The 27,707-nt window shown below is 54.4% G+C and overlaps 4 protein-coding genes across 10 annotated transcripts; 3 read left to right on the top strand and 1 right to left on the bottom strand.

Moving 5' to 3' along the window:
• The first annotated feature begins 1,564 nt into the window (after positions 1–1,564).
• PDRG1 (p53 and DNA damage regulated 1) lies at positions 1,565–3,114 on the top strand. Its single transcript, XM_085079506.1, has 5 exons — positions 1,565–1,701; positions 1,799–1,874; positions 1,979–2,053; positions 2,355–2,435; positions 2,746–3,114. The coding sequence occupies exons 1-5, from the start codon at positions 1,618–1,620 to the stop codon at positions 2,826–2,828; spliced, it is 399 nt and encodes a 132-aa protein (XP_084935632.1). The 5' UTR covers positions 1,565–1,617; the 3' UTR covers positions 2,829–3,114.
• A 108-nt stretch (positions 3,115–3,222) lies between these two features.
• On the bottom strand, positions 3,223–14,768 carry LOC146428692 (uncharacterized). Of its 6 annotated transcripts, none has more exons than XM_085079499.1 (4): positions 13,751–14,768; positions 13,030–13,098; positions 12,703–12,892; positions 10,461–11,921 (listed from the first exon to the last, which is right to left on the bottom strand). In XM_085079499.1, exons 1-3 carry the CDS (start codon positions 14,766–14,768, stop codon positions 12,816–12,818), a joined length of 1,164 nt encoding a protein of 387 aa, XP_084935625.1. In that variant the 3' UTR covers positions 10,461–11,921; positions 12,703–12,815. The 6 variants fall into 6 exon arrangements, with proteins under 6 accessions (XP_084935629.1, XP_084935630.1, XP_084935628.1 ...); XM_085079500.1 differs by having other exon boundaries at positions 10,461–10,793; positions 12,707–12,892; XM_085079503.1 differs by lacking the exons at positions 10,461–11,921; positions 12,703–12,892; positions 13,030–13,098 and adding exons at positions 3,223–3,380; positions 6,723–6,956.
• DUSP15 (dual specificity phosphatase 15) lies at positions 14,708–21,345 on the top strand. Its single transcript, XM_085079505.1, has 7 exons — positions 14,708–14,842; positions 16,396–16,429; positions 18,303–18,385; positions 18,821–18,870; positions 19,494–19,568; positions 20,087–20,258; positions 20,410–21,345. The coding sequence occupies exons 1-7, from the start codon at positions 14,822–14,824 to the stop codon at positions 20,620–20,622; spliced, it is 648 nt and encodes a 215-aa protein (XP_084935631.1). The 5' UTR covers positions 14,708–14,821; the 3' UTR covers positions 20,623–21,345.
• Positions 21,346–23,942: 2,597 nt separating this feature from the next.
• LOC146428690 (interferon regulatory factor 4-like) lies at positions 23,943–27,317 on the top strand. Of its 2 annotated transcripts, none has more exons than XM_085079497.1 (8): positions 23,943–24,400; positions 24,866–25,055; positions 25,257–25,333; positions 25,553–25,652; positions 25,945–26,046; positions 26,129–26,524; positions 26,638–26,756; positions 26,862–27,317. In XM_085079497.1, exons 1-8 carry the CDS (start codon positions 24,227–24,229, stop codon positions 27,000–27,002), a joined length of 1,299 nt encoding a protein of 432 aa, XP_084935623.1. In that variant the 5' UTR covers positions 23,943–24,226; the 3' UTR covers positions 27,003–27,317. The 2 variants fall into 2 exon arrangements, with proteins under 2 accessions (XP_084935623.1, XP_084935624.1); XM_085079498.1 differs by having other exon boundaries at positions 23,946–24,400; positions 25,257–25,297.
• The last annotated feature ends 390 nt before the right edge of the window (positions 27,318–27,707 follow it).

Raw genomic sequence — 27,707 nt, 5'->3', positions numbered from 1 at the left:
CTGAAACAAATGACCTTATGCGATTAGGGCCAGTAATCTTCCGATCTGGGTAATCTCCCTTAAGGGATTATTTGCCCACAGAAGTGTGGTGACCACCAGCCAGCCACTGCCTCGCTCCCTCTATCCCTGTCCCCTGTGGTCCCCATCTCCAGCAGTCCAGAGGGGCTGCAGCACTGGGGTCACCTTTGGGGAGCTCCTTGTCAAATGCGTCCCATGATGGACACGTGCCAGGGCCCCCAGGTGCTGGGGGTTCTCCTCTCCCCTGGCCCCAGTTCCTGCTTCAGGCAGGTGACTGAGCCTCCCTCCCATCAAAGCACTGATCTGAGACAGACCAGAGGTCCCTCCACCATCACCAGGGAAGCAGCAGCTGAGTGGCACAGCCAGGGTGGCAGAGATGGCCACCTGGGGACAGGGTTGCATTCAAAAACCTAAGGTGCTATTTCAGGGCTGTCCAGAGTAGGGACATGGGACATGGAAACCTGTGTCCCCTGTAACCCAGCAGCCCTAGGTGGACTCCTCGGGCCCCTTTCCCACTGCAGAATGCACATGGTGAGGTTCTGCCAGTCTTCACCATCAGTGCCAGGTCTCCCTGCATCTCCCACACCCCATTTTTCCAGGTCCTCTTGCTCACGGCTGGGTGGGGCAGAAAGAAGGGGATAAAAGCCATTTTGAGGTGGAATGTATTTCCCTTCCTGCAGACAGGGTCGTTCAGGGCAGCAGATGGATGTGGTGCCCTGCCAGAGCATTCCCGGGACTGGTCTGTGCCTGACACAGATGGGGGGCACCGGAGATGGCTGAGGGTGAGTCAAGCTGCCGGGACCACAACCAGCCCCACTCCCTGGGGATGGCAGGTCCTGGACTCTGAGCTACAGATGAGCCACCAGCTGCACGAAAGGAAACCTGAGCTCATCGCCCCACGCTTTGAGTGCCCTTTATTGCCTTCTGGGACAAAAAGAGGACAGAGAGGCCACCTGATGCTCCAAGGGCCCAGCTGCCAACAGCGGTACTGTGCTGGGAAGCAGCAAGGAAGAGGAGACAGACGGTGGTGCTGGGGGCGAGGGGACAGGCTGTGACAAGTCATAAATAATTCACACACAAGGGGACCAGGCGAGGCAGGGGCTCTCAGCCCCCGTCCCTGCGGGCTGTGGGGAGCGGGGTGGGTTGGGGGCCGGCTGCGGTGCCAAGACCCCCGCTCTGTGGCTCAGCGCCACATGGCCACACCGAACCCTCCATTCTTTTGCCGGGCGGCGAGTCCCGTGGGGATGGGGCCATCCCGGAGCCAGTCCCGAGATCGTCAGTCCACACGGGGGACAAGATCCCACGCTGGTGTCGGGCCGACGGGCGTCTCCCTCCCAGCCCACGGCCACTCGCTGCCCATCTCGCCATCCCGGCCACGCGCGCTCGCAGCCCCGCTCGGTCCCGCCGCTCCGCCCCACCGGCGCCACCGCCAGCCGCTGATCCCCAGACCGGGGAGCGCTCCCGCCGGCGGCCGCGAGAGGGCGCGCTGCCCCGGCCGCTCCCGCCGCGGAACCCGCCTGCGCGGCTGCGGCTGCGGCCCGGAGCCGAACGGCGGCGGACCCGGAGCGGAGCCGGTGGCGGCCCGGTGCAGAGCCCGCCATGGCCCGGGACCCCGCCTTCGTGCTGCGCTACCTGGCCGAGGTGGAGGAGCTGGCCGAGGACGTGCTGGCGGCACGGCAGCAGGTACGACCCAGCCCCGGTGGGCATCCCCACCTCTCCCTGTCGCGCCGCCCGTAGCCCCGAGCCCCGGCCGCTCCCGCTTCTCTCGCTCCCCTTGCAGATCGTGGACCTGGACGTGAAGCGGAACCGGAACCGCGAGGCCCTGCGGGCGCTGCAGAAGGACCCGGAGCCCGACGGTGAGGCCGGGCTGGCTGAGCCCACCGGGATTTCGTGTTCGGGGAGCGGCTCTGCTCAGAGCCTTTCTGAGAAGCTCCCCTTCCCTTCCCTCTTTTCTCCCCAGAGAAGGCCATGGTGTGCTTCGGGAGTATGTTCATCGAGCTGCCGAAGGCGAAGACCCGGGAAATGCTGCGGCAGGGTGAGGCCTCTCACCCCGAGGGCTCCTTGTAGCTATAAGCGTTTTAACAAGCACCATAATTAACAAGAATGTTTGTTAAATTAACGGGATTCTATCCGTGGATAGGGTTTGAGGTGTCCAAAACCTCTCGATGGCAGTCACAGGCTGATTCTGGTCCGTGCTGTGCATTGGGATGCACAAAGCTGCTTGGCCTCGTGGGTGGTGGAGGGCAGGGTGGGACCCCCGTGCTGTGTCCCATGGGGATTGAGCCTTCATCCCAGAGCCCCTGCAGTCATCCTTACTCCTGCCTCTGTTATTCCAGACCAGGAAGAGCTGGATGAGGAGATAAACAACCTCCGGAAAGAGCTGCGTGTGAAGGTCAACCGGCTATATGAAGCTCAAGGTAAAAACGCCTGCTCTGGAACCTGCTCAGTGGTTGGGGGCAGACTGATGCATCAGGAGGGTCCAGGAATTCCTGAGCTCCATGTTCCTGCAGCTGGTTCCCCACTAGTTTTGCTGTTCCCTCCCTGTCCCAGCAGCACTGGGAGCTATCACACACCAGCCCCCTAAAGTTCCTCTGACACCACACTGGGCTGACCCCACTTCAGCTTTCAGGCCTGTCCCTGCCCTCCCCACAGCCCCTCTTGAGTTTAGCACGAACTGCTTCACTGCTTTTGTGTCAAAATCCTAATTTTTTCCATGTGTTCTTTCAGGTAAACCTGAGCTGAAGGGGTTTAACCTGAATCCCATGTCTGCTGAGGAAATGAAGCTCATCAACCGCATCCTGGAGGGCTGAGGTGGCCATACCATTGTCACAGCTTGTTTGGCTGTGACTGTGGGGCTCATGCTTCAATAGCTACAGCCCTTGGGATTTGCAGGACATTGGTGTGTCCAGAGCCCACTCTGGTGAGGGCCCTGGGAAGAGTTTGGCTCCCCAGCTACAACACTGTGGTTTCCTTGGATCAGAAACCTTTCCTGTTCTGTGCTGGGACTTGGGTGGCAGAGCTGTGCTGGACACAGCGCTGGGCAAATGCCCCTGGCTGGGGTGCAAGTGGGATCATTAAAAGCAGAGCAGTGGGACATTCCTGACTCCATGTGCCTGTTCCTTGTTGGGGTTTACGTGAGCACTTCTGGGGTTTGACTTCAGAGCTGGTCCTTTGTCACGTTGGGAACAAGAGTGGGAGGGATTGGGAATCCTCCACATGCCTGAAGCACAGAAGAGGAGTTGTGCACGCCCTCAAACAAAGCAAAGCTGTACATCTGAGGCATGTCAGGAATCTCTAAAGATGTGTAGGGAGGTGCAGGAGGAGGCAGCATCCTTTTAGTCTCACTGGGAAAACATGCTCCACTGTTGGAAGGCAAGAGACTACAGAAATGAGGCTTTCAGGACTAGATGAAGGGATAAAACATGGGTATATTTAAAAAAGCAGCCTGAGGAGAGCTGAGAAGGAATAGTCACTGAGTTTGTCTCGTAGTAAAAGGACAATTGATGTAACCAGTAGTCATTTCTGAAAAGGTTTTTTAAATTTGCTGAGTTTTGCACTCCCCCTCTAATCTGAATGTGCTTCCCCAAGTGCTTAACTTGGTAAAGAGCATACGATTTTAAAAAAATTGTGATAATTAGTACAGGACTACAGTGAGTGTGATTTTTTTTCTGCATACAGGGAAGTGTCTTGGTCCAGCCAAGCCCTTTATTTTTGAACTTCTGTTGTGATATTTCTGGATAGAGTTTAAGAGCTGTAAACATGGCTCTTGTCCTTTGTCCAGCTCTGAGGTTGCTCACCTCTTGTGCCAAACCTTGCACGAGTAACGGAGCTGGGCCTGGTCCATTGCTCTCTTTCCTTTTTCCCAGCCATGACAACTTCAAACATAGCACCAGCATTTCCCTGTCTCCCTGACCACCTTCCAACTTAGGAAGGCCTTCTGCTCTGGCCAGTTCCACACACTCTTCAAATTACACAGATTTCATAAAAATACCTTGTTTCAGGCCCTTTAAAACCAAGGTGTGATTCCTTTAAACCTAATAACCCAGCTACCATTGCTTGGTCTAACTTTTAAAAATCTGCTGCTGACACTACATGCCCTAAATGTGTCTCTGTCCACTTCGGGCTTACATTTCAGATACACAGACTAAAAATAACAGACTTACTACCTCAACTGTCTTGCCTGTAGCTTTTTCAGAAGCTTGCCTGTCTCCTGGGAGCAGGAGGCAGCTCAGAGTGCCACATCCCAGTGTTGGAGCTGCTCTTACATAACCTGTGTGGTGCAGCCAGTCCGTGTCTCCATAACGTGATGGCGAGGTTATTTTTACAGTCTCATGGCAACAGGTTCTCTGCTCTGACATGTTTCCATAGTAGTAGCAGGAGGAGGATCAGGTGCCTGCCTGCCCTAAAAGCTTTGTTTTGCTGTGCAGAATGTGTTTAGCCCCTTTGTTTTCTCACACGGAACAGAAGTAAGCTCTGCAGTGCAGAGGGCCAGCTGAGCAGCCACGCATCCCTGTGTCAGCTAAAATACCTCATTCCAGCCCACTGCAGCTTCCAAACTGGGAAACTCTCAAGCAAAAGAGCTAGTGCCTTGTGCTGAGCCAGTGTTCAGGGAGAAGTGGGAGCTGCTGCTGCCCGACATGAAGGGAGAGTGAACTTCATCCATGAGGGTCTCTCCTACCCCAAGTTTGGGATGAACACCACACTTTCTGCTCTGAAGGGAGATTCCTGAAAAGCTGCTTCTGTTGTTTATTCCTGGGATCACAGCAGCCGCAATGAAAACATTATCAGGTGAATTACATGTCACCTTCCTCTCCCTGCCTGTAGAGGCAAGGTGACATTTCACTTTCAGGTGATGCTGTACTCATGGGTTGTTTGTTAGAATCCACAGCCAGAGATGATTGTAGACACACTGAGGTGTGCATGGCAAAAAGTAAAATGTGTTTCAGCTTCTCCAAGTACAGAGAATACAAGCACTGCTTCCCATGAGTAAAATACACAGCTAGCTTCAGGAAAGTGCCCAATAAACAGTGACCACAGCAACTGCAGAGAGCCTTTTTTTTGAAAACATTTGGTTCTTTTGGTCTCCTAATCCCTTAATTGCTCACACACCCATTCTTGTTCTCCAGTGAAGATGTGTGCTCCCCTCCTGCAGACGTGCTGACAGCTTCAAGACCAAGCAGGGCACCTGCCAGCACTGGATGAATTCTGCACCCAAATGTGCAGAACATGTGTTTGCCATGATGTTCTCATTCACCAGACCACCCAAATCTCCCCCTCTGCTGACAGGTCTGTCATTCCAGACTAGGTCAAAGCCTCCAACATGCTGATCCTTCCCTGTCAGCCTATGGCATGAAACCCACAGACTGAAGTACCTGAGTAATGACAATTCCCCGGCTGCATGCAGGAATCAACTCCCAGACAACCAGGGACACAGCTGAACAGCTGAAAGCAAGGGACATCTTTCTGCTATTAATATCTGGGGTTAGCACACTTGTAAAGCCAATCACAAAATGCTGCAAGAGTGGCTGCTGGGAACACACCGCTCTTGCAGTGGCACGAGTGGGAGGCACAGTGCACAAGGACCTCTGACAGAGAGCTCTTGTGCAAGTCCTGGCTCCAACACGGGCTCCAGTCCCTTGGCAGCCCCATGCTGCCTTGTTTTCCCATTCTGAAGGGGCAACATGCTTCCTTACTTTGCTCTGTTTCTGGATATTCATCATTTAATCACTATGAAGGTTAAGGATTATGATCAGTTGCCAAGAAAATCATGAAACCAGACCATCCATCCCAAACACTCTAATAAAAATCCCTCAGAAAGTGATAAACATCTTCACCCCTGCTCTTCCTGTTCATAATGCAAAGTGGGTCTTTCAGAAGATGAACTTGAGTTCAGAGTCTCTCTGGCAGCTGGCAGTGCAGGAAGGCAAAGTGTTTACCTCTAGAACTCAGCTGAGGAGATATAACAGTAAATTAGGGAGAAACAGGCAGTTTTGCCAATGGCTCATTAAGAAGAATGCCTGCCCACAAAATCATTACCCTGTTAGCAGGCAGGAGTGAGTGTGAAGCAATAGGAAATCCAACCCTAAATCTCTTTCCCATGTGCTGAGCCAAAGAACATTCTGAGCTTATTGCAAAGTTTCTATTCCTGTTCTTGATGATACTAAAGAAAAAAAAATCCCTTTGGCTTCCAGAAAGAAAAGTGAAAAATAAAGTCATGCTGAAGCAGTAAGTGCTGAGGAGGGTTCACAGAATGAGCATTAACCCTTTTTAATTGCAGATGTGGGTGTCTGCAGGGAACAGGTTCCCAGCAGTGTGTTCAGATATCTTTCTGAGAGCCCAGCAGCACTGTGATGACATTGAGGACTTTCATTCAAATTCATTTCTTTCCTGACTGAAGTTACTCCAGCTCTTTACCTGCAGGCTGCCTTAGCAGTAATTTTGTTTGAGGCTGTGAACAGAGTAGACAGTGCACATTGGAGCCATCTCAGACCAGAACAGAGCAGAATTTATTTGGTCATTTGAAATAAAATTGTCCCCAGTGGCACCACGTGAAATACTGGGCTGAAACTGACAGGACACAGGGCTGTAACAGATAATACCAGTGACCATGTCTTGTTAGAAAGAAGAGGAAAAAAAAAGAAATTAGAGACATTTCATAGGAGAGAACCATCAACGTAAGTCACATCTAAGAGAAACTGCCTTACCGATGGTTCTTCTTGCACTTTACATGACTAATGCTGAAAGAATAATAATCCTATTTTTGCTTGTCATTTTTGTAGTACTATTTGCTGTTCCTCTCAACTCTTGTAATGACAAATCAGTTGCATTCTCAGGTTCCTGCTGTTGCAATACTTGGGTTGCATATGCAGCAGATAAATTTCTGAGAATTTCAGCTGAACTTTCACGATAATTATTTTTCACTTAAGCAGGGAGAAAACCTGTGTTAAAAAACAAACAAAACCAATGGAATAAAATTCTGTTTTAAAAGGGTTTTCTGGTTTTTTTTTTTTTGTTTAGGTACCTCAGTTCCTGGCCTGCATCTCAGTGAGTGTACCATGGACCTGGTGATGTTCATTGCTAGCAGCCAAACCACTCTGGAGGGAGGTTTATCAGGGCACTGCTGTAGGATACATAAGCAGGAGAGATGATCATAACCCTCCATCTCTGGCAAGTGCTGTGATACTTGTGATTTGCTGGTACTTGAAGGGGAACATCTTCCAGAAATAGCCAGGTTGGCAGGGTTCCACAACACAGGGCTAGAGATCTGACAGAGTTACATGGTGCTGCACCCAGCTAAAAAGCCTGATACTCTGAGTAAAAGCAGCTGTATCCTTCCAGGTGGCAGGTTCCTTCATGTAACCAGTTCACACACCTGTACACCTCACTTGCAGCACCACACCGTCTCACTCTCAGCTGGCAAACCTGCAAGGTGTAGAGGCATCATGAGACACCCCTGTCCCAGGGCCAGCAGCTGACCTGACACTATAACACCTTGTCTGTTTAATAATACACTGAGGGGTTCAGATCCTGATGAGTTGGGATGTCACAGCCCAGGAGGTCAAAGCAGCACTTGTCACTGCTAATCCCCTTCTGAACACTGGATGAAAGTGTTTGTCCATATCCACAATGAGAACCTCCACTGGCCCTGCCCCACACCTGGGACTCAGGCACTGTCCCACTGTCCACTGTCGGGACTCACCCACCTTCAGCCCTGGGACATCCAAACAATTACACAAAGTCATTCCCAACAGATGACCACACATTTAGTCCATGTGATTTGTTTTCAATCATCATCTCTGCAGTCCAGCAAGAATTCTCAGTAAAAGGCCAGAGACCAGAAGGTTGGGGCCACCAACCCCACACAGCACTTAAATTTTCCAGGCTTGACTGCTGTACAGCTATAGGAGAAAACAGTGCCCAGATCCCATTCAGAAGTTCTCCAGCAGTACTTGATGTCTTCTTTTCTGTCAGCGTACTGCAAAGGCGCTCCTTTCCCTACTAACAAGAGAGATTTATAGAAGGAAACAGCCCATAAAATGGGAAGTTCAATACCATCCTCCATTATGCTCAGAAACCATTCTCAGATTCACAAGGAATCTGACAACCTATTTAATTTCTTTTTTTTCCTCCCTCTCTCCCTCTCTCCCTCTCTCCCTCTCTCTCTCTTTCTGCCTCTTGAGAGAGGCAGTTTAACAGTGACAGCTGTGTGCAGCAATGCCAGCCTTGCTCTCTCTCTGAGGTCTCAGAAGTGAAGGGCTAAGCTACATCTACCTCCCAGGAGCGCACTAACCAGACCATTATTGAGTTTAAAGTAAAAGAGATCCACCTTATAGATGCGCAAGGCAACATTAAAGCAGAATGCTAGCCCAGCCTCCTGCCTAAAGCTGCCACCAAGGAAATCACCTGGCTGTGTGTCAGGAGAAGAGGCAGCACAGTTAAGTGGCTGCAGCATATGTGGCAGCTGGCAGGGTGAGGTCAGCTCACCTGCCCCTGCCAGAGATCCCACAGCAGGAAGCAGGGAATAACCTGCAGGCAGCACATCCCCCTCACCTGGCTGGGATCAGTCAGGTACAGTCTTTCGTGCTGCCACGTTTGTGAGAGGAACATCTGGGATGAAACAGAGATAAGGATCCAAGACAAACAGACACTGAACAAGCAAACATGCAATTCTCATTCTAACCATCCTTTGTGCCCCAGAGACAATTAATTATTTTCCTTGTCTGTCCCTAACTATTTTCCCAGTCTTCAGCCACCTGAGCTGAAATCCAACACTGTATGATGTTATCTGACCAAAAATAGTAAAAATCAGAACAACTACCCTGAGCTAGTGCTGTACATCAGGGTGAGGCACTGGCACAGGTTGCCCAGAGAAGCTGTGAATGCCCTGTTGTGATAAACCAAAGTTTGTTTAGATAAATTGGTTGAGCCCTGCGATCTATTGTTTCCCAGATAACCCACTTAGACAAAGTGTTATTGCATCAGATAAGGGAAAAGGCTGATAAGAAGAAGATCCTGCAGAGGTGCAGTAATAGTTTCTACCTTGCCAATTTCCTCCTTCCCGATAAGGCATAGCTGCATCTGACAGAGTAAAACTACCCCCCAAAGAAGGTATTGAGGCATTTCCCCTAAGACTGAACACATATAACCCATGGAAGTCTTTGCTGGGTGAGCTCCCAATGGATCAAGACTGTGACCATCATGCAGACCACAGACATTGAAATTGCAATGATCAAATCTCATCAATGGATCCATTGGTGGTGATATTTTTCCTATCCACTATCTACTATTGGCCTTTCTTTCTCTTTCTTTCTTTCTTTCCTTCTTTCCCTTATGTTTTCACTTTGTGTTATTTTTATATTTTTATAGAAAATAATAAAACAGCTGTATACCTAATTTTCTTTTAAATTGTTTTAAAATAAACCTGTCTCATACATGTACATTGGTAAGGCAGTGTCATTTCACTCTAATTCACCCCAAGGGATCTGTTAACAAGAACCTGAATTACCACTCAAAGTTGGGTTATAACACACATCCCTAGCAGTGTTCAAGCCCAGGCTGAATGGGGCTTGGAGCAACCTGGTCTAGTGGAAGGTGTCCCTGCCCCTGGCAGGGGACTTTGAACATGATCTTCATGTCACCACGTTCCCAAACCTTCCCCCAAGACAGCCTGCTGCACCCCCACTCTGGAAAGTCTTTTGATCATTCAGAGCGAGCATGAACTCTGCTGAACTTTCACAGAGAGAACTGATGGATTTTCCTGTCTGCTAAACCATCAAATTGAGGTGGCATACTATTTGGGAAGATGTGTTAATCAAATGAAAGCTATCAAACTCAATACAGCAGCAAGTGTGACACGTTGAAAATCAAATAGTTCTCTCCCGTGAATCACCCTGTCCTTACATTCTGTGAACCCAAGGAAGAAGAAAGGCTGCCAAAATTCAACCTCTAACAGTAAAACCAGGAGTGACATTTCAGCTTTGTTCCGAGCTGATTTGTCAAACTGACATTTCCAGTGATCTGGTGACACCAGTTTTCCAATGAAAAAGGACTGGAGAGAGACAGGGTGACAGCAGCAGCAGCAATGGGCTAGCCGAGTCCTGTAGGTGTTTGCAAGAGTTGGAAGTGACAAGGTTCATCTGATGCATCTAATACCAAGCAGTAGAACTGCACAGTCCTTTTCTTACCCTGCTGGAATCATAGAAAATCCTGAGTTGAAAGGGACCTACTTGGATCAAAGTCCAACTCCTGGCCCTGTGCACAACCACCCTAAGAATGTATGGTATAAATATATTACAAAGCATGCACATATTATATAGATATAAAATACAACCCAGTTGCTGCCTAGTGTTAGATGTACCTGAGACTGGAAGTCTATATATAAATATGTACACAAAGTGTAAAAAAATCAGATCCCAGAGAAAATATCTAGCCATTTGGGAAAATCCATTGTAAAAACCTTTATTGTTGCCCTGGAGAATGATGAAGGAATATTGCAGGAAGAGGGCATGGGAGAACAGATGAAGCCACTGGCAGAAGGAGAGGATGAAAAAAGAGCAAAAGAACAAAATGCCTGTTGGATATTCCCAGAAAAAAGACAGTCATCCTCACCTTCTTAAATCAACTATATATTTCAGTTTTCAGGAACATTCCCCCACCTTGTGACTTGCCAACCTACAGACGGAAGGACAGACTTAGCGGCTTTAACGTTAGCATTTCCTGTAGTTTTCCAGAATTTCAGTGCCGAAGACCTGCATAACCTGATTCATCAGCTGTTCCTGTGCAAGCACGTTTATTTAACGTTATGGGGGCAGGGAGATCCAACAAAAAACCCCACATATTTGTGTTTGGAGGATTCCTGGAGGAAAGGCAGAGCAGGCAGCCTATGGGGAACTCCCACAGCACCAAATAAACAAACTCTGTCACACGCTTCCAGAAATATACGTAACGCAACATATGTTGTTGGGAATTTTAAGTCCCATTTTAAATTTGTGTATGTTACAGAAGAACTTAATTAAACAGAAAAGTCAAAAAACATGTTGGAGATCTATGGCAAATGAGCAGAAAAATCCTGAAGACAGCCTAGGCTGCGCATTGCATAAAAGAGGGTGAGGAATAGCCCAAATAAGGCACCCTAGGAGCACAGCTTCCTGGGATGCTGGTCCCCAGGTCCAGCTTCCTCCAGCCCTGGGATGAGGCACTGGATATATCCTGACTTACTACTGCCTCTGAGTGTGGGAAGGGGCAACCCAGGACGTCACTACACAGGGCTGCTCCAAAACCCAGACCAACAGAAGGACTAACACGGAATTTATTTTTACTTGCCTGCAAGTTTTGAGGTCAGCCACAATCTATTTAAGTTGTTGGTGTAATTTCAGTAATCACAGGCTTTTCATATATCCTTATTTACTGTGTTCTGGTTATTTACAATGTTAATTGAGGTTGTGGGGCATAAAATCAGCTTAATATAAGGGTTTTGTTGCCAATTAACACGTTCCCATTTGTAGAGTTAGATAATCACTAGCTGCTATCCTCCTGGTTGTAATTCACGAGTTAGTTTGCATAATTACCTCCCAGTCACTTCTCACAAGGGTAAGACAAATCCTCCTGTCCCAGCCTCCTCACCAGACCTACTGCACAAAACAGAGGGACTGCTCACTCGCAGGGGTGTGTTTATAATTATGTATCACAGCACAACACTTAGGGCGTTAAATGGCTTGAATCTTCTGGCACGGGCAAGGCATTTCTCAGTGTCACACGGTATTGTCAGAATTTCTAAAGGAAACGCAGTTTTTCCTTAATCCCCAGGTCACTGGCTGAAGTGGAAGCTGCTGTGTTCAACACACCTCCAGACAGCTGCAGGTTTGGGGGGACAAACATGATTCAGAGCATAAGGCTGCCCTGCTCTACTTGCAGGGCAGAGAGAAGTTCATGCCACCTAAATCTACCTCAATTGTGCTCCAGACTGGTAATGGATATCTCTTCCTGGAAGTGTTCAAGGCCAAGCTGGACTGGGCTTTGAGCGACTTGGTCTAGTAGAAGGTGTCTCTGCCCATAGCAGGGGGATGGAATGAGACGAACTTTACGATCCCCTCCAACCCAAACCATTCTGGGATTCTGTGATAATGGAGTCTCCCAGAATCTCTTCACATTCTCAGGATGGAATTCCACCCAGTGAGTTTACACTGGACTTGCACCAAGTGACATCTAACACAATGGGATTTCCCTAAATCCAAGCAGATGTTTTCACAACTCCATCTTTAGGGGCTGCCCTAATGCTCATTAACCAGAAGCCCAATTAGCCACCTGCCCTGCACACACACTCACATTCTTTACACACCTGCAGCTGAACTGAAAGATTTCAGAGCATGAACTCAGCCATAACCCCACAGCCAGAACCCCTTGGAGCACAGTTTGTTCCTCCACACAGAGCTCTGCACTTTATACCTTCACCACTGAGTTAACTTTGGCTCCACAAATAAATTGAGCTTTCGACTGCTGAAATAAACTGTTACACAAGAAGCAGTGTTTTGGTGGTACATGTTGATCAGGAACCTGGCCAGGAGCACTGCTGTTCCATGTCACCTTGCTCTGCCCAATTCTTCCTGTGGGTTTCCTGCATATTTTCCTCTCCCTCTGAAGAACGAAGGCATCCATTCATCTCACGCTTTCCTTGGGAGAGAACACTTACCAGTTTCATAACCCAAGTGATGCCAGGATTCTTGCAAAATTCTTCCACAAACAAATAGTACTCTGAAGGCATTTTTAGGGTCTTCAGAATAAAGGCACATTTTCTTGCCTCAGGCTTTCCCACTTCCATTTCTAACTGCTTCCGAAACCTCTTCAGATCCTTTGCTAAGCAGCTGTTCTTGCTCAGCTGGGTAGAAAGAGAAATACAAGATTCAGCACAACAAATGCTCCCGCAGTATGACTTGCTTTAATTGCCCTTGAGAAGCAATCTGGGGATCAACTGCACCACATATTCTGAGAGGAAAAATAAATATATATGGATACCACTGAGAACTGTTCTTTCTTTGTGGAGGAAGAAGATCAATTTCAATTTTCTGTCTCTCTGCATGAACACTAGGAGTGAGAACACAGCAAGTCTTACAATCCATGTTCTACCATTCCTACTGTAGCTTTTCTGTGCAGCCAGAACCCGCCTCTCCAGGGCAGGCAGCTGCCCACAGTGACACTGTAGCAGCCCAGCCCCATCACTCCTGAGCCACTGCTGGTCAACCCAGTGTTACAAAGCACCCTCAGCCTCCATCCACAGAGTCACAGGCTGGTTTGGGCTGGGAGGGATCTTAAAGCTCATCCCATTCCAGCCTCTTGCCATGGGCAGGGACACCTTCCACTAGACCAGGCTGCTCAAATCCCACACATGGTGAGAGCTAAGGCTCCTGGGGGGATCACATCCCGCTCGGCCACTGCTCTGCATGGAGACATTGCCCAGAGGAAGGCAGGGCTGTAGGTGTTTATCCATCAGAATGGGCTGCCCAGGGAGGTGGTGGAATCACCATCCCTGGAGGTGGTTAAGAAAAGACCCGTGTGGCACCTAGTGAAATGGTCTGGTTGACAGAGTGGTGTTCAGTCATAGGTTGGATGATCTCAGAAGTCTTTTCCAACCTAATTAATTCTATTGTACCTGCAGCATCCCAACCTGCCCATAGCTACCAACCATACTCCCCATCCACGGCGGGACGCCTGGGGAGGGGGCTGTCCTCACCCTCACCTGCCAGGGAGCGGATAGGCCTTAACATGCCGCCGCGGGGATCTGCAGAAGCCGGGATACACAGCCGGAAACCCCCCGGGAACCACCGGGAAGCCGCCAGGCCGCGCTGTGAGCCGGGCCGGGCCGCGACCCCCGGCCGCTGCCTCTGAGGGGGCCGGAGCCCGCGCGCCGTCCCCATGGCAACCGCGCGGCTGCCCGCCAGGGGGCGCTCTCCGCACCCGCACCCCACAGCGTCCCCACACCCCCGGCCTGTGCCCCCGCCCTGTCCCGAGCCCCGGGCACCCCTCGGCCTGACCCTCCCTGCGGGCTGGCGGTGACAGGCGGTGGGGAGCCCCTCGCTCTTAGTCCTCGCTGGCACTGCCCATCCTGCGGCTCTGCGAAGTCCCCAGGACGCTCCCGCAGCCCCCCGGGCAGGGCAGGGATCCTGCGGTACCTGGCTGCAGGTGGGCACGGGCAGGGGTGGGCGTGGAGCCGGCAGGGCAGGGGGAGGTGTGGTGCAGGCAGGGGTGGGCACGGAGCGGGCAGGGTGGGCACGCGGTGGGCAGGGCGAGGATAGGTATGCTGCAGGCAGGGGTGGGCATGGCGTGGGCAGAGGTGGGCATGCTGCCGGGCGCTTCTCCGCGTGGCCGCACAGACCTTCCTTGATGGAGCAGGACAAAGGTTTTGTTCTTCTCCCAACAGTGCAGCCTTGTGCGGCCGCGGGCAGCGGCGACAGGCAGCAGCCAGCGCGGCCCCGTGCTCCCACGCCACGGCGCAGGGGGGGAGTTTCTCCTCCTTTGTCTGCTCCCGGCCAGGCAGCAGCCGGTGCGCGGCAGCGCCGGAGCAGCCGGGGAAAGGCCTCGGCAGCAGCCGCGGAGGACGGCGGCCGCGGTCCCCTCTGCCCCGGCACAGCCAGCGGCTCGGCCTCGCCGCGCTGGGAACGAGCAGCGATCCCGGGGGAGCCAAGCTCTTCATGACGGGAACCCGACCAGGCAGCGGGGACGGCAGCTGCGCCCGGGGACGGGGAGGACGGCAGCATTGGGGACAAGGACACCCGCGCCCCGTCCCCTCCCCCGGCGCCCGCCGTCGGCCATGGGGAACGGCATGAGCCAGGTAACGGGGAGCGCTGGGGCGGCTGCTCTGCAGCTCGGCCGTGCTCGGGCGGCTCGTCCGGTGCCGGCGGTGGGAGACCCTTACCTGGCGGCTGCCTCTGCCGTGCCAAGCGGCGTTTCACCTGCCGGCACCGGATCGGGCACAGGGCTCGCCTCTCAGGCAGCTTGTTTATCTGCCGGCAGAGCAAAACCGGAGGTGAAACAAGCAGGGACACTGTGCTTGGACTCGTCCCGACAGCTGCCCAGGGCTTGTGGAGGGCAGGGGTCACAGCGAGTTCCTTCAAGGAAGTGGGGAACCTTTCCCAACACGTTTAATCCCAAGGAACCAGCTCCAAGCACACGCTGGGAGCCCTGTATGACCCCGAGCGTGGTGGTCCTGCACCCCCTACTCAGCGGGGCTGGGCTATGCGTGGGGCTTAGCATCACGGGACAGAGGGGATGGGCACTATTTTATTTATGTGCTGCCCCGTTTTCTCCTTTGAGGAGCGGGTCAGCAGGGTGCTGGGGACAGGCACATGCTGTTTATTCATGGTTCAGTGTCCTGCCCTTGGGAGCTGCCCTTGCTAACTGGCGCTCTCCCACTCGCTTCTCTCAGTGCTGCAGCTGCGAGTTAAAGGCACCCCGTCGATAGGAAATTGATCTAAAATCTCAGGAATCACAAAAAACAAAAACCTTCTTTAAGCTGTTCAATTGAGAGAAACGTTTCCAAATATGAGCGGTGAGACAAGTGTGAGACCAGCTGTGCTGGTGAAAATCACGTCCACCTGCCCTGGGCACCAAATATTGCTGCAGGGAGAAGCTGGTGGAAAACCGGCTGGATACAGGATTGAACTCATTGCCCAGGCTGTGAGTGAGGGAGCATATAAAATAGCTCTGGCTGAGAAGGGTTGCAAGGTGTCCTGCTTCTGCATCTGCAGTGCTGTTAAGAGAGGCCTTGTCAAGTAATTATCTTTTCATCATGAGAAGTGGAATTTCCCAGGGGAAATGAGCAGAAAGTACAGTGTCCAGAGCAATCTGTGCCTGGGCTGTGAGAAATGGGGTCCCTGCAGTGCAGAGTGAGGGGAGCGGATCTTGGGGCTGGAGTGGGACAGCCACATCCCCTGCAAGCTTCTCTGCGCCTGTTGCTTTCCTGTCCCTCGGGCAGCAGGACTTCCTCAGGTCACGGGTATAGTTCAAGGCTGTACAAAGGTGTGTGCAACTTGCTGAGCTCCAGTAATAAACCCCAACGGAGGATTTATTGATGATAAACAAGAGGAGCAATAAAAAAGCGGTGTCTGGCTCTCAGCACCCATTCTCATGCAGTGCCGGGTGGTTGCAGGTGCCAGGGCTACATCCAGCCCCCCATCCTGAATGCCAGGGCAGCGACAGCCCTGGGAATGCCCAGGTCCAGCTGCACCGGCAACGTTCCTGCCCCTGGACTGGCGATAGTCATGTCAATGCCAGAACTTTGGCCCCTCCAACCAAGGTCATTGCTTCCCAGCATGGGTCCCAGCACAGTGGGTACCACAGCACAAGGTCACTGCTCACACTGCCACTTCCCCTTGTGTCCCATAGATCCTTCCTGGCCTCTACCTTGGGAACTTCGTTGGTAAGTGGAACCCAGCTGCTGCAGAAATGTTCTCCAGCTGGGGAGTGGGTCTTGCTTGAGTTGGTGTCTCCCTGCCTGCAAATGCTGCCTGACATCCTGCTTGCACCCCCCTCCCTGCCTGCACCCACCACCCTGCCTGCACCCACGGCCTGCTCTGCTCTGTCACCCAGTTTGGGCTGGCAGTAGCGGGAGTGAAAGCACTGCAGGAAAGGCAAGGCAGAGACCCCCTGCCTTTGCATGGTCTCCTGATTTAACAGCTGCCCTGAGCTCTTGGGATACATGGGGGAAAGGAGCCAAGGAGGGAATATGGATCCCATGCCAGGATTGGGGCACTTCAGGGTGATGCTCCCCAGTTTTGCTGCTGTAGGAGAGGACACAGTGGGCTGCCCACCCTCAGGAGACAATTTCTACCAGAAGCAGAGTCACCCCTTCTCACCCCAAGTCACCATTTTAAGGGGTTTTCATTGTCAGGGGACAGTTAATGACGGAGTGTTGGCATCTGCCATGACAAACCAGCATTTATTAGTACTCCTGCTTCCCTGATGGCTCCTTTGCCAGCTTGATTCCTGCTGTAAGCACTGAGGAAGTTTAAAACCATTGGTGTGAATTGCTAAGGAAATGTCACTGGATTGGCAGCCCCGCGTGGAGTGCCCCACAGAGCACCTCAGGTTGGGCTGGGGGGGCTGTGGCTTGCTGGGAGCAGAGGGACAAGGACTCCCAGCTCCCAGGTTCGTCAGGGGGGCTTCCTGTGAGCAGCCTGTGCTCTGGGGCCTAGATCTGATGCCATCCAAACATCCCTCATCACTCTGCCAGGCAATCCGGGGTGACAACAAAATTCTAGGCCTGCAATATTAAACCTCACAGAGATATTTTATCCAGCTGGAAGCCTTTAAACCCTGGTAAGCCTTGATTCCAGTATCCCCACTTGCTATCACTGCCTGCTGAGGCAGATGGGAAGGTGGCAGGTGCTGTGTGAGTCCCCAACTCCCTCCTCACACACAGCGCAGCTCCCCTGCAGAGCATCTCCCTCGAGACTCCCTCCTATTAAAATTCACATCATGCTGTTAGCACATTGCAGGCTGGATTCCCGAGCCAAGGTTTTACACCACGTGAAAGTTTAGAAACCCAAAAGAATGAGATGGGGAAATGTTTCCCCTCCTCTCTGGCCGCACTTGCAGCATCTGCTGGTTGTGGCATGAAAGGGAGACACTCGGAAGCTGCTCAGCAAGACAAGCACGCTCCCCTCCCTGTGCAACAACTGCTGTGCTGGACCAGAGGCCAGGATCACAGCCAGAATGCTGAAATATAAGTGAGAGGCAGGGCATTGCCCCAAACAGCTGAGTACACCCCCTTCTGTCCATGCAGCTTCAGAAAGGACAGACCAGAGAGCATCAAGTCACTGCTCAGGTGTTTTCTACAGAAAATCAGAGTTGATATAAATTGCTGTGGCTCCACTTCCATAGTTGACAAGATAAAGCAGATCCCTCAGGCTGCAGCAAGTCCCAGTGCTACATATGTGTCTGCTCAAGGAGGTGTGGGCAGGGCACATGTCTCCTCCCAAAGTGGGAACAAGTACAGGCAGGAGGGACACTGCCTGCCGACACAGAGCATTTCTGCGCAGGTGTGAATGGTTCAACCAGCATGAACACAAGGACAAGGGATCAGGCAGAGGTCTGTGGTTTGGGATCACGGGATTGGCATTCCAGATTTCCATGTTTGCCCACGTCTGCACTGCTGCATATGGGGGTGGAATGCAGTCGATCTGCTGGAGCAAGGCTCTGTGTGCTGGCTGGCTGTAGAAGCAGGGTGGGAGTGCTGTGGGAAGAGAAGGGTAGGAAATGAATACATGTTGATATCTAGTTTTATCCTTCAGATGCCAAAGACCTGGAGCAGCTAAGCCGGAACAAGATCACCCACATCGTATCAATCCATGAATCCCCCCAGCCCTTGCTGAAGGTAGAGTCCTGCACCAGGTGTAGATTCCTGCAGTTCCTTCCATGCTGCATCTTCCTTCCCTCTCTGAGCATCTCATGGCACGTACACCTCTCCCTGGTTACTAATCCCAGAGGAGCTGGGCGGCCCCCCGGCATGGGAAACTGGCTGTCTTGTGACTATAACCCAGCCTTGAACACTGACAGGAAACAATTTCCAGCTCTCCAGACTCATCTTGTTTCCCATCCCCTCCCACGAGTTGCTGGTCTCCCCTTGCTCTGCCCTTCACCCGGGGGAGAGTGTGGCCTCATCCCCATGCAGGGGGATGCAGTGTGGGGGGAGCAAAACTCCACAGGCAGCTGTGGGTGAGGAGCAAAGGCACTGCCAGCCCCGCTCTGACGATGTATGGCACCCTGGCTGCAGTGCCTGAGCTTCTCCTCTTCTTATTGTGTCTTCCAGGACATTACCTACCTCCGCATCCCCCTGCCTGACACCCCTGAAGCCAACATGTGAGTAACTTGGGGAGGTTAGGGATGCAAGGGGAGACAGGAGGGCAACCAGAGGTGAGGACTCACAGCTTCCCAAGCCCTCAATGTGCTGCCTTCAGCTCCTCAAGCACAGAGACCCACAGGCTGGAGATGTGATGCCACAGTACAGGGGACCACCCCTGGACCCCAACCACACCCCAGTTCAGTGACTGTAGTGATGGTATGAGCCCTGGAGTGTGGTGAGGGGCAGCCACTCTGCAGCACCCATGGAGGGGAGCACCAAGCATCCCCCTGGGAAGTGTCTGGAGAGGGGAGAGCACATAAAGGGTGTGGATCCAGCTAAGGGCACAGGCATGGCTGGACGCGCAAGCAGCCAACGTCCCAGTGCCCGAGCATGAGTCACACAAGTCACAGGGCAGCCCCGTGCATCCCCAGCACAGTGTCCCCTTCTGTGTCCCCAGCATAGAATGAGCTGGCAGGTCCACCTTCCCTTGCAAATAAACAGTACTGAGCTGCTCAGGTCTCAGCAGTGGCCGGGCAGAGCCTCTAAAACAACTCAAACATGCAGGGCTGCTCTGCCTGCAGCTAAAAATGTTGTTCCACCCCTGAAGTTCTCATTCTGTCTGGTTTATTTTTCTTGCTAGCAAGAGGCACTTCAAGGAATGCATCAGTTTTATCCACCAGTGTCGCCTGCATGGAGGGAACTGCCTCGTCCACTGGTAATGCTTTTTCCCCTGTACTCACTGCTGTGTCCCCCCCAGCTCAGCAGAGATCCAGCCCCCAGCCCCTCACTTTAGCTGCAGACCTCTGATCAAAGCCAGCCTGTGCCAGAGGGCTCTGTGCCCATGGATCCACCCAGGATCCACCCTTGGCTGCGGCTTGTGGCTCAAACCCAGCAGGATCCAGGCAGTCCTGCAGCTGGGGCAGCTTTCTGCTGCAGCTGAGCATGCGGGATGAGCGGGGTTTGGGGCAGGCAGCCATGCAGTGGCTGCTGCTCCCGTTCCCTGGAGAGGAGTGGGTATTTATAGGCACTGATGGCCAGGACCTTGGAAGGACTCAGGCCTCTGGGAGGGCAAGTCCTTGGAGAAGATGAACTGAAATATCTGAGGCACAGGGGTGGAGGAAGAAGCACAGGGTGGATGAACTGAAATATCTGAGGCACAGGGGTGGAGGAAGAAGCAAGCATGGGGTCAGGGTGTGCCACTAACCCCAGCCCTTCTGCACTTTCCCTTGCCAGCCTCGCTGGCATCTCCCGCAGTACCACTGTGGTTGTTGCCTACGTCATGGTCGTCACGGAGCTGAGCAGCGAGGAGGTGCTGGATGCCATCCGAACCATCCGGCCCGTCGCCAACCCCAACCCCGGCTTTAGGCAGCAGCTGTCTGAGTTCAGTGGCAGCGCAGCCCGCAAGGTGGGAGCAACCTCTGCCACTGTGCTTTGCTCCGTCTCAGACCAAGGATGAGTCCTGAGGGGACTCACTTTCTTCCCTGCACCCCTTGCTGGCAGGCTTGGACCTGCCCGTGTAAACCAGCACCTTATTTTGCTTCTTGCTCCTTTCCCAGGTCCGCAGGCACCTGAAGCAGAAGTATGGGATGTCCCCTTTCAATGATGAGGAAGAAATAAAGGCCTTGCTCCCAGCAGGGAGAGAAGGAACGTCCAGGACAGAGGGAGCTGTGCAAGGACTGGTCCCAAGAGCCAGAGACATGAGAAGCACAAGTCCCTTCCTGCTGCGGGTGAAGAGGACATTCTCCTGCATCCCAGCTTGTCTGAAGTGACACCAGCCAAGGGAGAGCAGCGAGATTCACCCAACAGCCTGGGAGAGATGAAGGAGATGCAACACTGTGGGACAGGGAGCACTGGGCTGCCTGGAACTTGCACCAAGCCCAGCTCCTTCTTCTCTTCTGGGGTGGGAACATGCCACTCTCTGTCTGGGCAGGTTTCACGGACACTGATGGGCTTTGCAGCACATGCTGGGCTCATCCTCTTTGCATCCAGCATGCTGGGGACACTGGTCTCTGCCCCTGGGTTACTGCAGGCTCCAGGTCAGGGCAAAACACAGAGGGGGTCTCTCCTGCCACAGGCCGGTACCCAGGTGTTGCCAGCAGTAGCTTTAGCACTTGGGTACTCTCTGCACGGACCTCAGGGTGCATGGGAGAGCTGGTGCTCCCCTCAGAGTGGTTTTCCCACCAGCAGCACAAGCTCCTAGCATCCAGGTGGCCGCAGAGAAGGGACACACAAGTGTGCCAGCCAGTAATGCCACCACACCAGCTCCCAGGCAAGGGTCCAGCTCCAGACTGGCCAAGCACAAGCCCTGAGCAAGCACTGTAGCTTTAGGAATCCATTGCACCCCATTCCCACCCATCCCAGGGCACAATCTGTAATAGGTGGGAACCAAGCATTTAACCTGGCCAGACCTCACTAGAGCAGAGCCTTAAGCCATTTTGCTTAGAGACTTTCTATGTCCCCCAGTAATAAAAACACACATCTCTGTGGTCTGACTCCCCTGTGATGGCTGCATTGAAATGGGAATGCTGAGGATGAAGGTCCCACCATGGGACAGGTCTGGAGCTGCTGCTGGCCACTCTCTGAGCCCTGTGGGGGGTGGGGAAGGAGTGGGCTGGGGACAGGGGAATGCCTGGACAGGGCTCACCCTGCTGCCTTGTGGGAAGGTAACAAGAGAGGCCAGAAATGCGAGTGCCAGGGCAGGGCTCTCTGGGGAGAGGCTCTGCTACAGGAGAGGCTGGGAGCAGCAGGTGGGAACCCACCTGGAGCCTGTCTCACTGTAACCTCTCCACTAACTGGATCCAGGAGCACCAGGTCCAGGAGTCTGCTGGCTGCAGCTACTGGGAGCCTGGCACCAGCTGAGTGTTGCAAGGCCTGTATCCAGGCCTGTCCCATTTACACCTTTTCCTGGAGCAGAGTCCCAGTGGGGAAGATTTTGAGGATGCCCAGTTGGGTCATCAGCATTGTCCCTGTTGGGGGTTAGAACATGTTTCTGGGGTCCCCCTCATCCCTGCCACCCCTCTCCTAGGGGAAAGGGATCCCCCAGGAGACAAAGCTTCCAGACTAGGGTTCCTTGCTGCTGCCAGCATCTGCCTGCTGAGCTGGGTGCAGCCTTGGGGTGAGCCAGGCAGACTGGGAGCTCCATTACCACCTCTCTGGATAGATACTGAGCCAGCTGAATAACCAGTGGTGCATCATCCTTCTGTGCTCCTGCACCATCCACTGTGGGATGCACCTCTCCTCCCAGTTCCTTCCAGGGTACGCTCCCCACTCCCTCACCCCAAGGCCAGGGCTCTCCAACACCCTTTGGCCCCCCCAGCACCCAGCAGGGTGGTAGACCTGCAGCCCAGGATCACACACCCAGGATGGATGTGTGCCTCATGCACATCTGCACCCTCCCACCCTGGGACACCCTACGCCAAGGTATTTACACCAGGGATTCCTACTGTAAATCACACAAGGGCCCTGGCCCCTCCAGCTCAGCTCCACAGCACAGCAAAGTGTGTTTATTTTGGCAGATCAGGTTTGCTCAGCTTGGAAAACCCCGGGCGAGGGCAGGGTTAGCTATGAGTTAATGTTTAACTCCTTTAGAAGCTCATTTTGGCATGAAAAGTTTAAGGGTTAAGCAGCTTCCCCTTTCCTGCGCAGGGAGGTAATCCAGTGGGGAATCTGGCTCCTGAACATCCTCGCTGATGCCCGGGTAATTAGATCCCCCGGGTCCTGCGTCACCAGGCGGCTGCCACACCACATGAAATCCCCGTCCGGCCGATAAAGCTTATCCCAACGGGCTACGGCTGACAAACGAGCCGGCGGCTGCGATTATCTCCCGGCCTTGGATGTAATCAGTGCAAGCCACTGGGACACTGTGCTATGACTCCTTGCCATCTCTCTACTTCCCAAGGCAGAAAGGGGAGATGTGGATTCTCTGTCGGTCAGTCCCAGGCCCTTTTCCCAGAAACGGGGCCACAGGGGATGCCTGGGCTTCATTTTGCAGCAAAGGAGTCACAGACAGGCTCAGTATGGAGAGAAAACCCCTGCCAGTGGGGCTCACTCATACACCCCGTGTGGCCCCATGTGCCCTCTGTGCCACGTGGCAGTGCCCTGTCCTCACATCCTCTGGGAAAGCCCGAGACTGGGCTCTGTGCCACTGATTATTCATTTGAAGACTTTGCAGGCCCAGCAGCTCTCAGGAACTTCGCTTCTCCTCTCGGCAAGAGGTGACTTTCTCTGACTCAGAGCTGGAAAGGAGACCTGGCCGGCTGCAAAGGGAGACTTGGGAGGCAGCAGCCGGGCAGAGGAGCTGGGTTTCCCTGGACAGCAACATGAGGCTCTGCAACAGTGGTGGAAGAACGAACACCCGTGACACCTCAGGGTGGCCCAGTGACGCAGCCCATGCTCTGCTGGGGGCCAGTGGGGAGCTGGTGCAGGATGTGTCAGGCTCCCGCCCCTGTCCCGGCAGCACTTGGCACAGCTCATCCGCCCTTCCCACCCGTTTCCCGTTCGACTCAACACCCAGAGCCCTACGAGGCAGACGTGAGCACTAGAGCAGAAGAGAGATTAGAGAGATGGGGACATGTGACTGCTCACACCACCCTGGAAACCCCGTGCTGTTCTCTCAGCTCCCCATACCCGTGGGGTGAGCAGCCGGACACGGGAGGACACAGCCCCTGGGGCTGGGAGGTGTCCTGGTCCCCAAAACAGGAAGACAGAGGGCCAGGGTCTCTTGCACCCTTCGGGGAGCATGTGGGGTCCTGACAGTTTTAGGGGAGGCACCCGCGAGGAGTGCAGGGGAGTTCCGCGTGCTTTCTGGTGCCCTGTTCCCTCTCCCGTGGCTGCAATGTGTCTGCCCCTCTCCCGTGCGTGCAGAGTGCCTGTGTTGAGAAATACACCTAGTGCAGGTGTCTCGGTATGCAAATTATCAGTGCGAGCTGCACATTGTGTTCTGGATGGCAGGAAAAGGCTGAAGCCCCAGGCAAGAGCCAGGAATGGGTGCCCACCCTTTGCCTAACAAAGGGTGCCTCCGGGGGTGGGGGTAAATCGCCCAGAGGCTCTGCAGGAGCCAATGAACAACGGGAAGGGCCTAAAATCACCATGGGTGTACATGGGTGTACTGTGAGGGTATGAAACCTCGGGCATGCCTTTGGTGGGGGTCCCTCCCGGAGGCACCAGCTCCACCCGTTCCTACTGCTGTGCCTTTCAATTACGACATCACTTTTTCCTGAACTCGGATTCCTGACGCTCCTGCGGGAAACGTGGGGCAGAGAAAAAAAATTTAAGACCCGTCCCCTCCGGCGTGGGGCAGCCAGAGCCGACGGCGCGGGCCAGGAAAGGGAAAGTGAAAGCCTGAGCCGCTTTCGGTTTCGCCGCCGGGCTGCGATGGCGGAGCCGGGGTCGCCCATGCGGCTGAAGGAGTGGCTGATCGCGCAGATCGACAGCGGCCGGTACCCGGGACTGCGCTGGGAGAACCGGCAGCGGACACTCTTCCGCATCCCCTGGAAGCACGCCGCCAAGCAGGATTACCGGCAGCAGGAGGATGCTGCGCTTTTCAAGGTACCCCGGGCTCCCCGCGGCCCCCACCCGGCCCTGGGAGCGTCCCTGGGACTCGCCCCCGGGCTCCGTGTGCACCCCCGGGGCTCCTCATTGTCCGGAGCTCCCCAGCTCCGTGCGCACCGCCGGAATTCCTCACCCAGCTCTGTGCAGCCGAGCTTCATGTGCACCTCGAGGGCTCTCCGTTGCCGGACTCTGTGCGCAGCGCTAGGACTTGGCTCCATGCACCCCCTGGGACACACCGTCCAGCTCCGTGCACACCCCCGGGGCTGCCGGTCGCCCAGCTCCACGTGCTCCCCTGGGACCCCCCACCACCCAGCTCCCCGCAGCCCCCCAGGACGCCCAGCCCAGATTCTCCACTGCCCCCCAGCCCCAGCAAACTCATACTCCGGCAGACCCCCTTGGACAGTGGAGCCGGGGGCAGGGTTGTGGCAGCCCCCACAGCACAGGGCACCCTCTGTCCCTCAGGCTTGGGCCGTCTACAAGGGGAAGTACCACGAAGGGACGGACAAGGCTGACCCCTCCACCTGGAAGACACGGCTGCGCTGCGCCCTCAACAAGAGCACCGACTTCCAGGAGGTGCCCGAGAGGAGCCAGCTGGACATCTCCGAGCCTTACAAGGTGTACCAGATCGTGACTGACAAAGTCTGTGATGCAGGTAAATCCCTGCCGTCCCTCCTCCTGTGCCAGATGTGGGGTTGATGCCTGCACCATGCCTGTACAAGCCCTGTGCCCCACAGACATCACCCTTCCTCCCTGCTCCTCCTCCTCTCTGGGTGTCCCAGACAGCCAGCTGTCTTTCCTGGGGCTGTTCCTGCCATTTGCCAGGGGTTCATCAGTTCTTTCTTGCTCTCTGCAGAGGACAGTGACACACAGTCCCCAGGCAGTGAGGACCAGCAGGTGAGCCTGCCCTGTGCCTTCCAGGCAGGGGAGAAGGTGGGACGTTCAAATTCCCCCCTCACCCATCAGCTGCTCCCCTGCTTGCACACTGCCTGCATCTGTCCCACGGGGCATAAGTGAAGGTCCCCTGTGCCATGCAGCTGCCAGGCTCAGGCAGGGGATCTACTGGCATATGGGGTCCATGGTGGAGGCAAGAGCCAGCTCAGGATCCCCCACTGCCAGCTCAGCCCTCACCAAAGTTGCTCCTACCCCCAGGGCAGCACCGCAGGGAGTCCAAAGAAGGAGGAAAGCCAGGACACCTTGGAGGCCCACGTGTCTCCGCAGCCTCTGCTCTCTGTCCACCCCACTGAGCGAGGTGAGGAGGATCCCTCTCGGTGGGATGGGGCTGGGGGCAGGGAACACACACTTCTGCCAGGATCCTGCTCTCCTGTTCCTCATGCAGGCAACACCTGCAGGGATTGAGGTAGCAGCTGTGGACTCCCACTGTACCCCAGCATAGCCATACCCTTAGGGGATATAATGAGACCCAGTAATGAGCAAACACAGTGGGAAGTGTGGGCCCAGGGGCTTGGGCCAGGAGAGCACCTGGGAGCCCCTGGGGACAACTGCCCATGTCCTTTTACTACCTCATCTCTGTGCTGGTCCAGGGTGCCTTGTGAGGGGAGTCTTCTATGGCTGGAGCCCAACCCATGGTCAGCTTCTGCCCGGACCCCAGCCCTACCTCCCTGTGGAGAATGTCAACAATTCAGGTAGGAGCCTTGCTAGTGGGCAGTGCCTTGGGTGGCCCCACCAGCCCAGGCTGCCCGTGAACTGACCATCCCCTTGCCCCAGACTGCTGGCTCCACATCCGCCTGTACTACTGCGACGTGCTGGTGAAGGAGGTGACCACCCGCACGGCCGAGGGCTGCCGCATCACCACCAGTGCTGTGCCAGCTGACAGCGAGCGCCTCTATGGCCCCTCCTGCATGGAGCAGATCCAGTTCCCCCCGCCGCAGGTGCTCAGTGGCCATGGCCACGTGGCCTGCATGACTGATGTGCTGGAGCGGCTCCTGCCCCACCTGGAGCGTGGGGTGCTGCTGTGGGTAGCACCTGAGGGGGTCTTCATGAAGCGCCAGTGCCAGGGCAGGGTGTACTGGAACGGGCCACTGGCCCCACACAAGAACTGGCCCAACAAGCTGGAGAGGGAGAAGACCTACAAGCTGCTGGACACACAGCAGTACATGCAGCGTAAGGCCCTGGGAGACCCCACTCCCCTGGGGAAGAGGGGCAGGTCCTGCCCTAGTGTGGCTGACGGGGGCTGTAGGGACCCCGTGTCCCCTGACAGCATTGGTGTCTTGCAGAGGTGCGGGAGTACCTGAGCAATGGGCAGCTCATGCCGCAGTACCAGATCTACCTGTGCTTCGGGGAGGAATACCCCACCAGAGCCGGGCACCCCTTCCAGAAACTCATCATGGCTCATGTGAGTACCCATTGGGGCTGGTGACCCCCAAGCCAGGCACGGGGACCATTGCAATGGGGGGGACATGGACCTGTGCCCATCCTCCCTTGTTCTGTGCCTCCACAGGTGGAGCCAGTGTTCGCACGGGAACTCTTCCATCATGCCCAGCGCTTGAGACCAACACTGCTCTGCAACTCTCCCCAGCCCTGTGCCCCTGGCACCTCCAGCCACGTTTTCCATGTCCTCAAACAGCTCTGCCAGCCTTGAGCTGGGTGGGAGAGGAGAGCCCATACGTCTCAGAGTGGGAGGTTCTGAGCCCCATGGCCCCACTCCAGCTGCATGTCCTGAGGCAGAGTATGCAGAGTGCTCAGCGTGCAGGACCAGACAAGGACAGATGTTAGCTGGGGTGGGCAGGTGCTGCTGCCCCTGTGATTGCTGTATTTATTCCCCAGGAGTCCCCTGGGTGGGATTTGTTGAGTGCCTGTTCAGCGAGCTGGGGCAGAGCCGGCTCCGTCCTTGCACCTTGCACTGCTGGGACTCGCCGTTTGCGAACCTTAGAAATAAAGATTGTGTTTTGCTATTGCTGTTGGGGGCTGGCTCTGGTGTGGGGAGCTGGTGCTGTGGGCAGCTGGTGCTGGTCTGAGCAGAGCACGGGTGGCTGGGGAAGCTGAGTTTGGACAGAGCCTTGTGTGGGCAAAGCCAGCTCAGCCCCAGCCACGAGGGAACAGCGTGAGAAAACCCCCTGCCCCTGTGCTGGCTCCAGACCTGTCCTGCCCCTTGTCCCAGCCCCTTGGCACGGGTGAAGGCAGCAGCGAGGTGCCCATTAGCTGCTCTGCTGATCCAGCAGCAGAGAAGCCTGTCCCAAAGGCACTCACTACCTGTGCCTCAGTTTCCCCTCATGAGTGGTGTAATGGGGGTCCTGATGCCTGTGCTATACCCACTTCCCAGAGTTTTGGGAACAATGCAGGGACC

Source organism: Lichenostomus cassidix, chromosome 20 (genome assembly GCF_008360975.1).
Source record: "Lichenostomus cassidix isolate B80296 chromosome 20, HeHo_3.0, whole genome shotgun sequence".
In the NCBI taxonomy this organism is placed as follows: Eukaryota; Metazoa; Chordata; class Aves; order Passeriformes; family Meliphagidae; genus Lichenostomus; species Lichenostomus cassidix.
The sequence above is the reverse complement of the archived record's forward strand: the minus strand, read 5'-3'. Positions and strand labels throughout refer to the sequence as shown.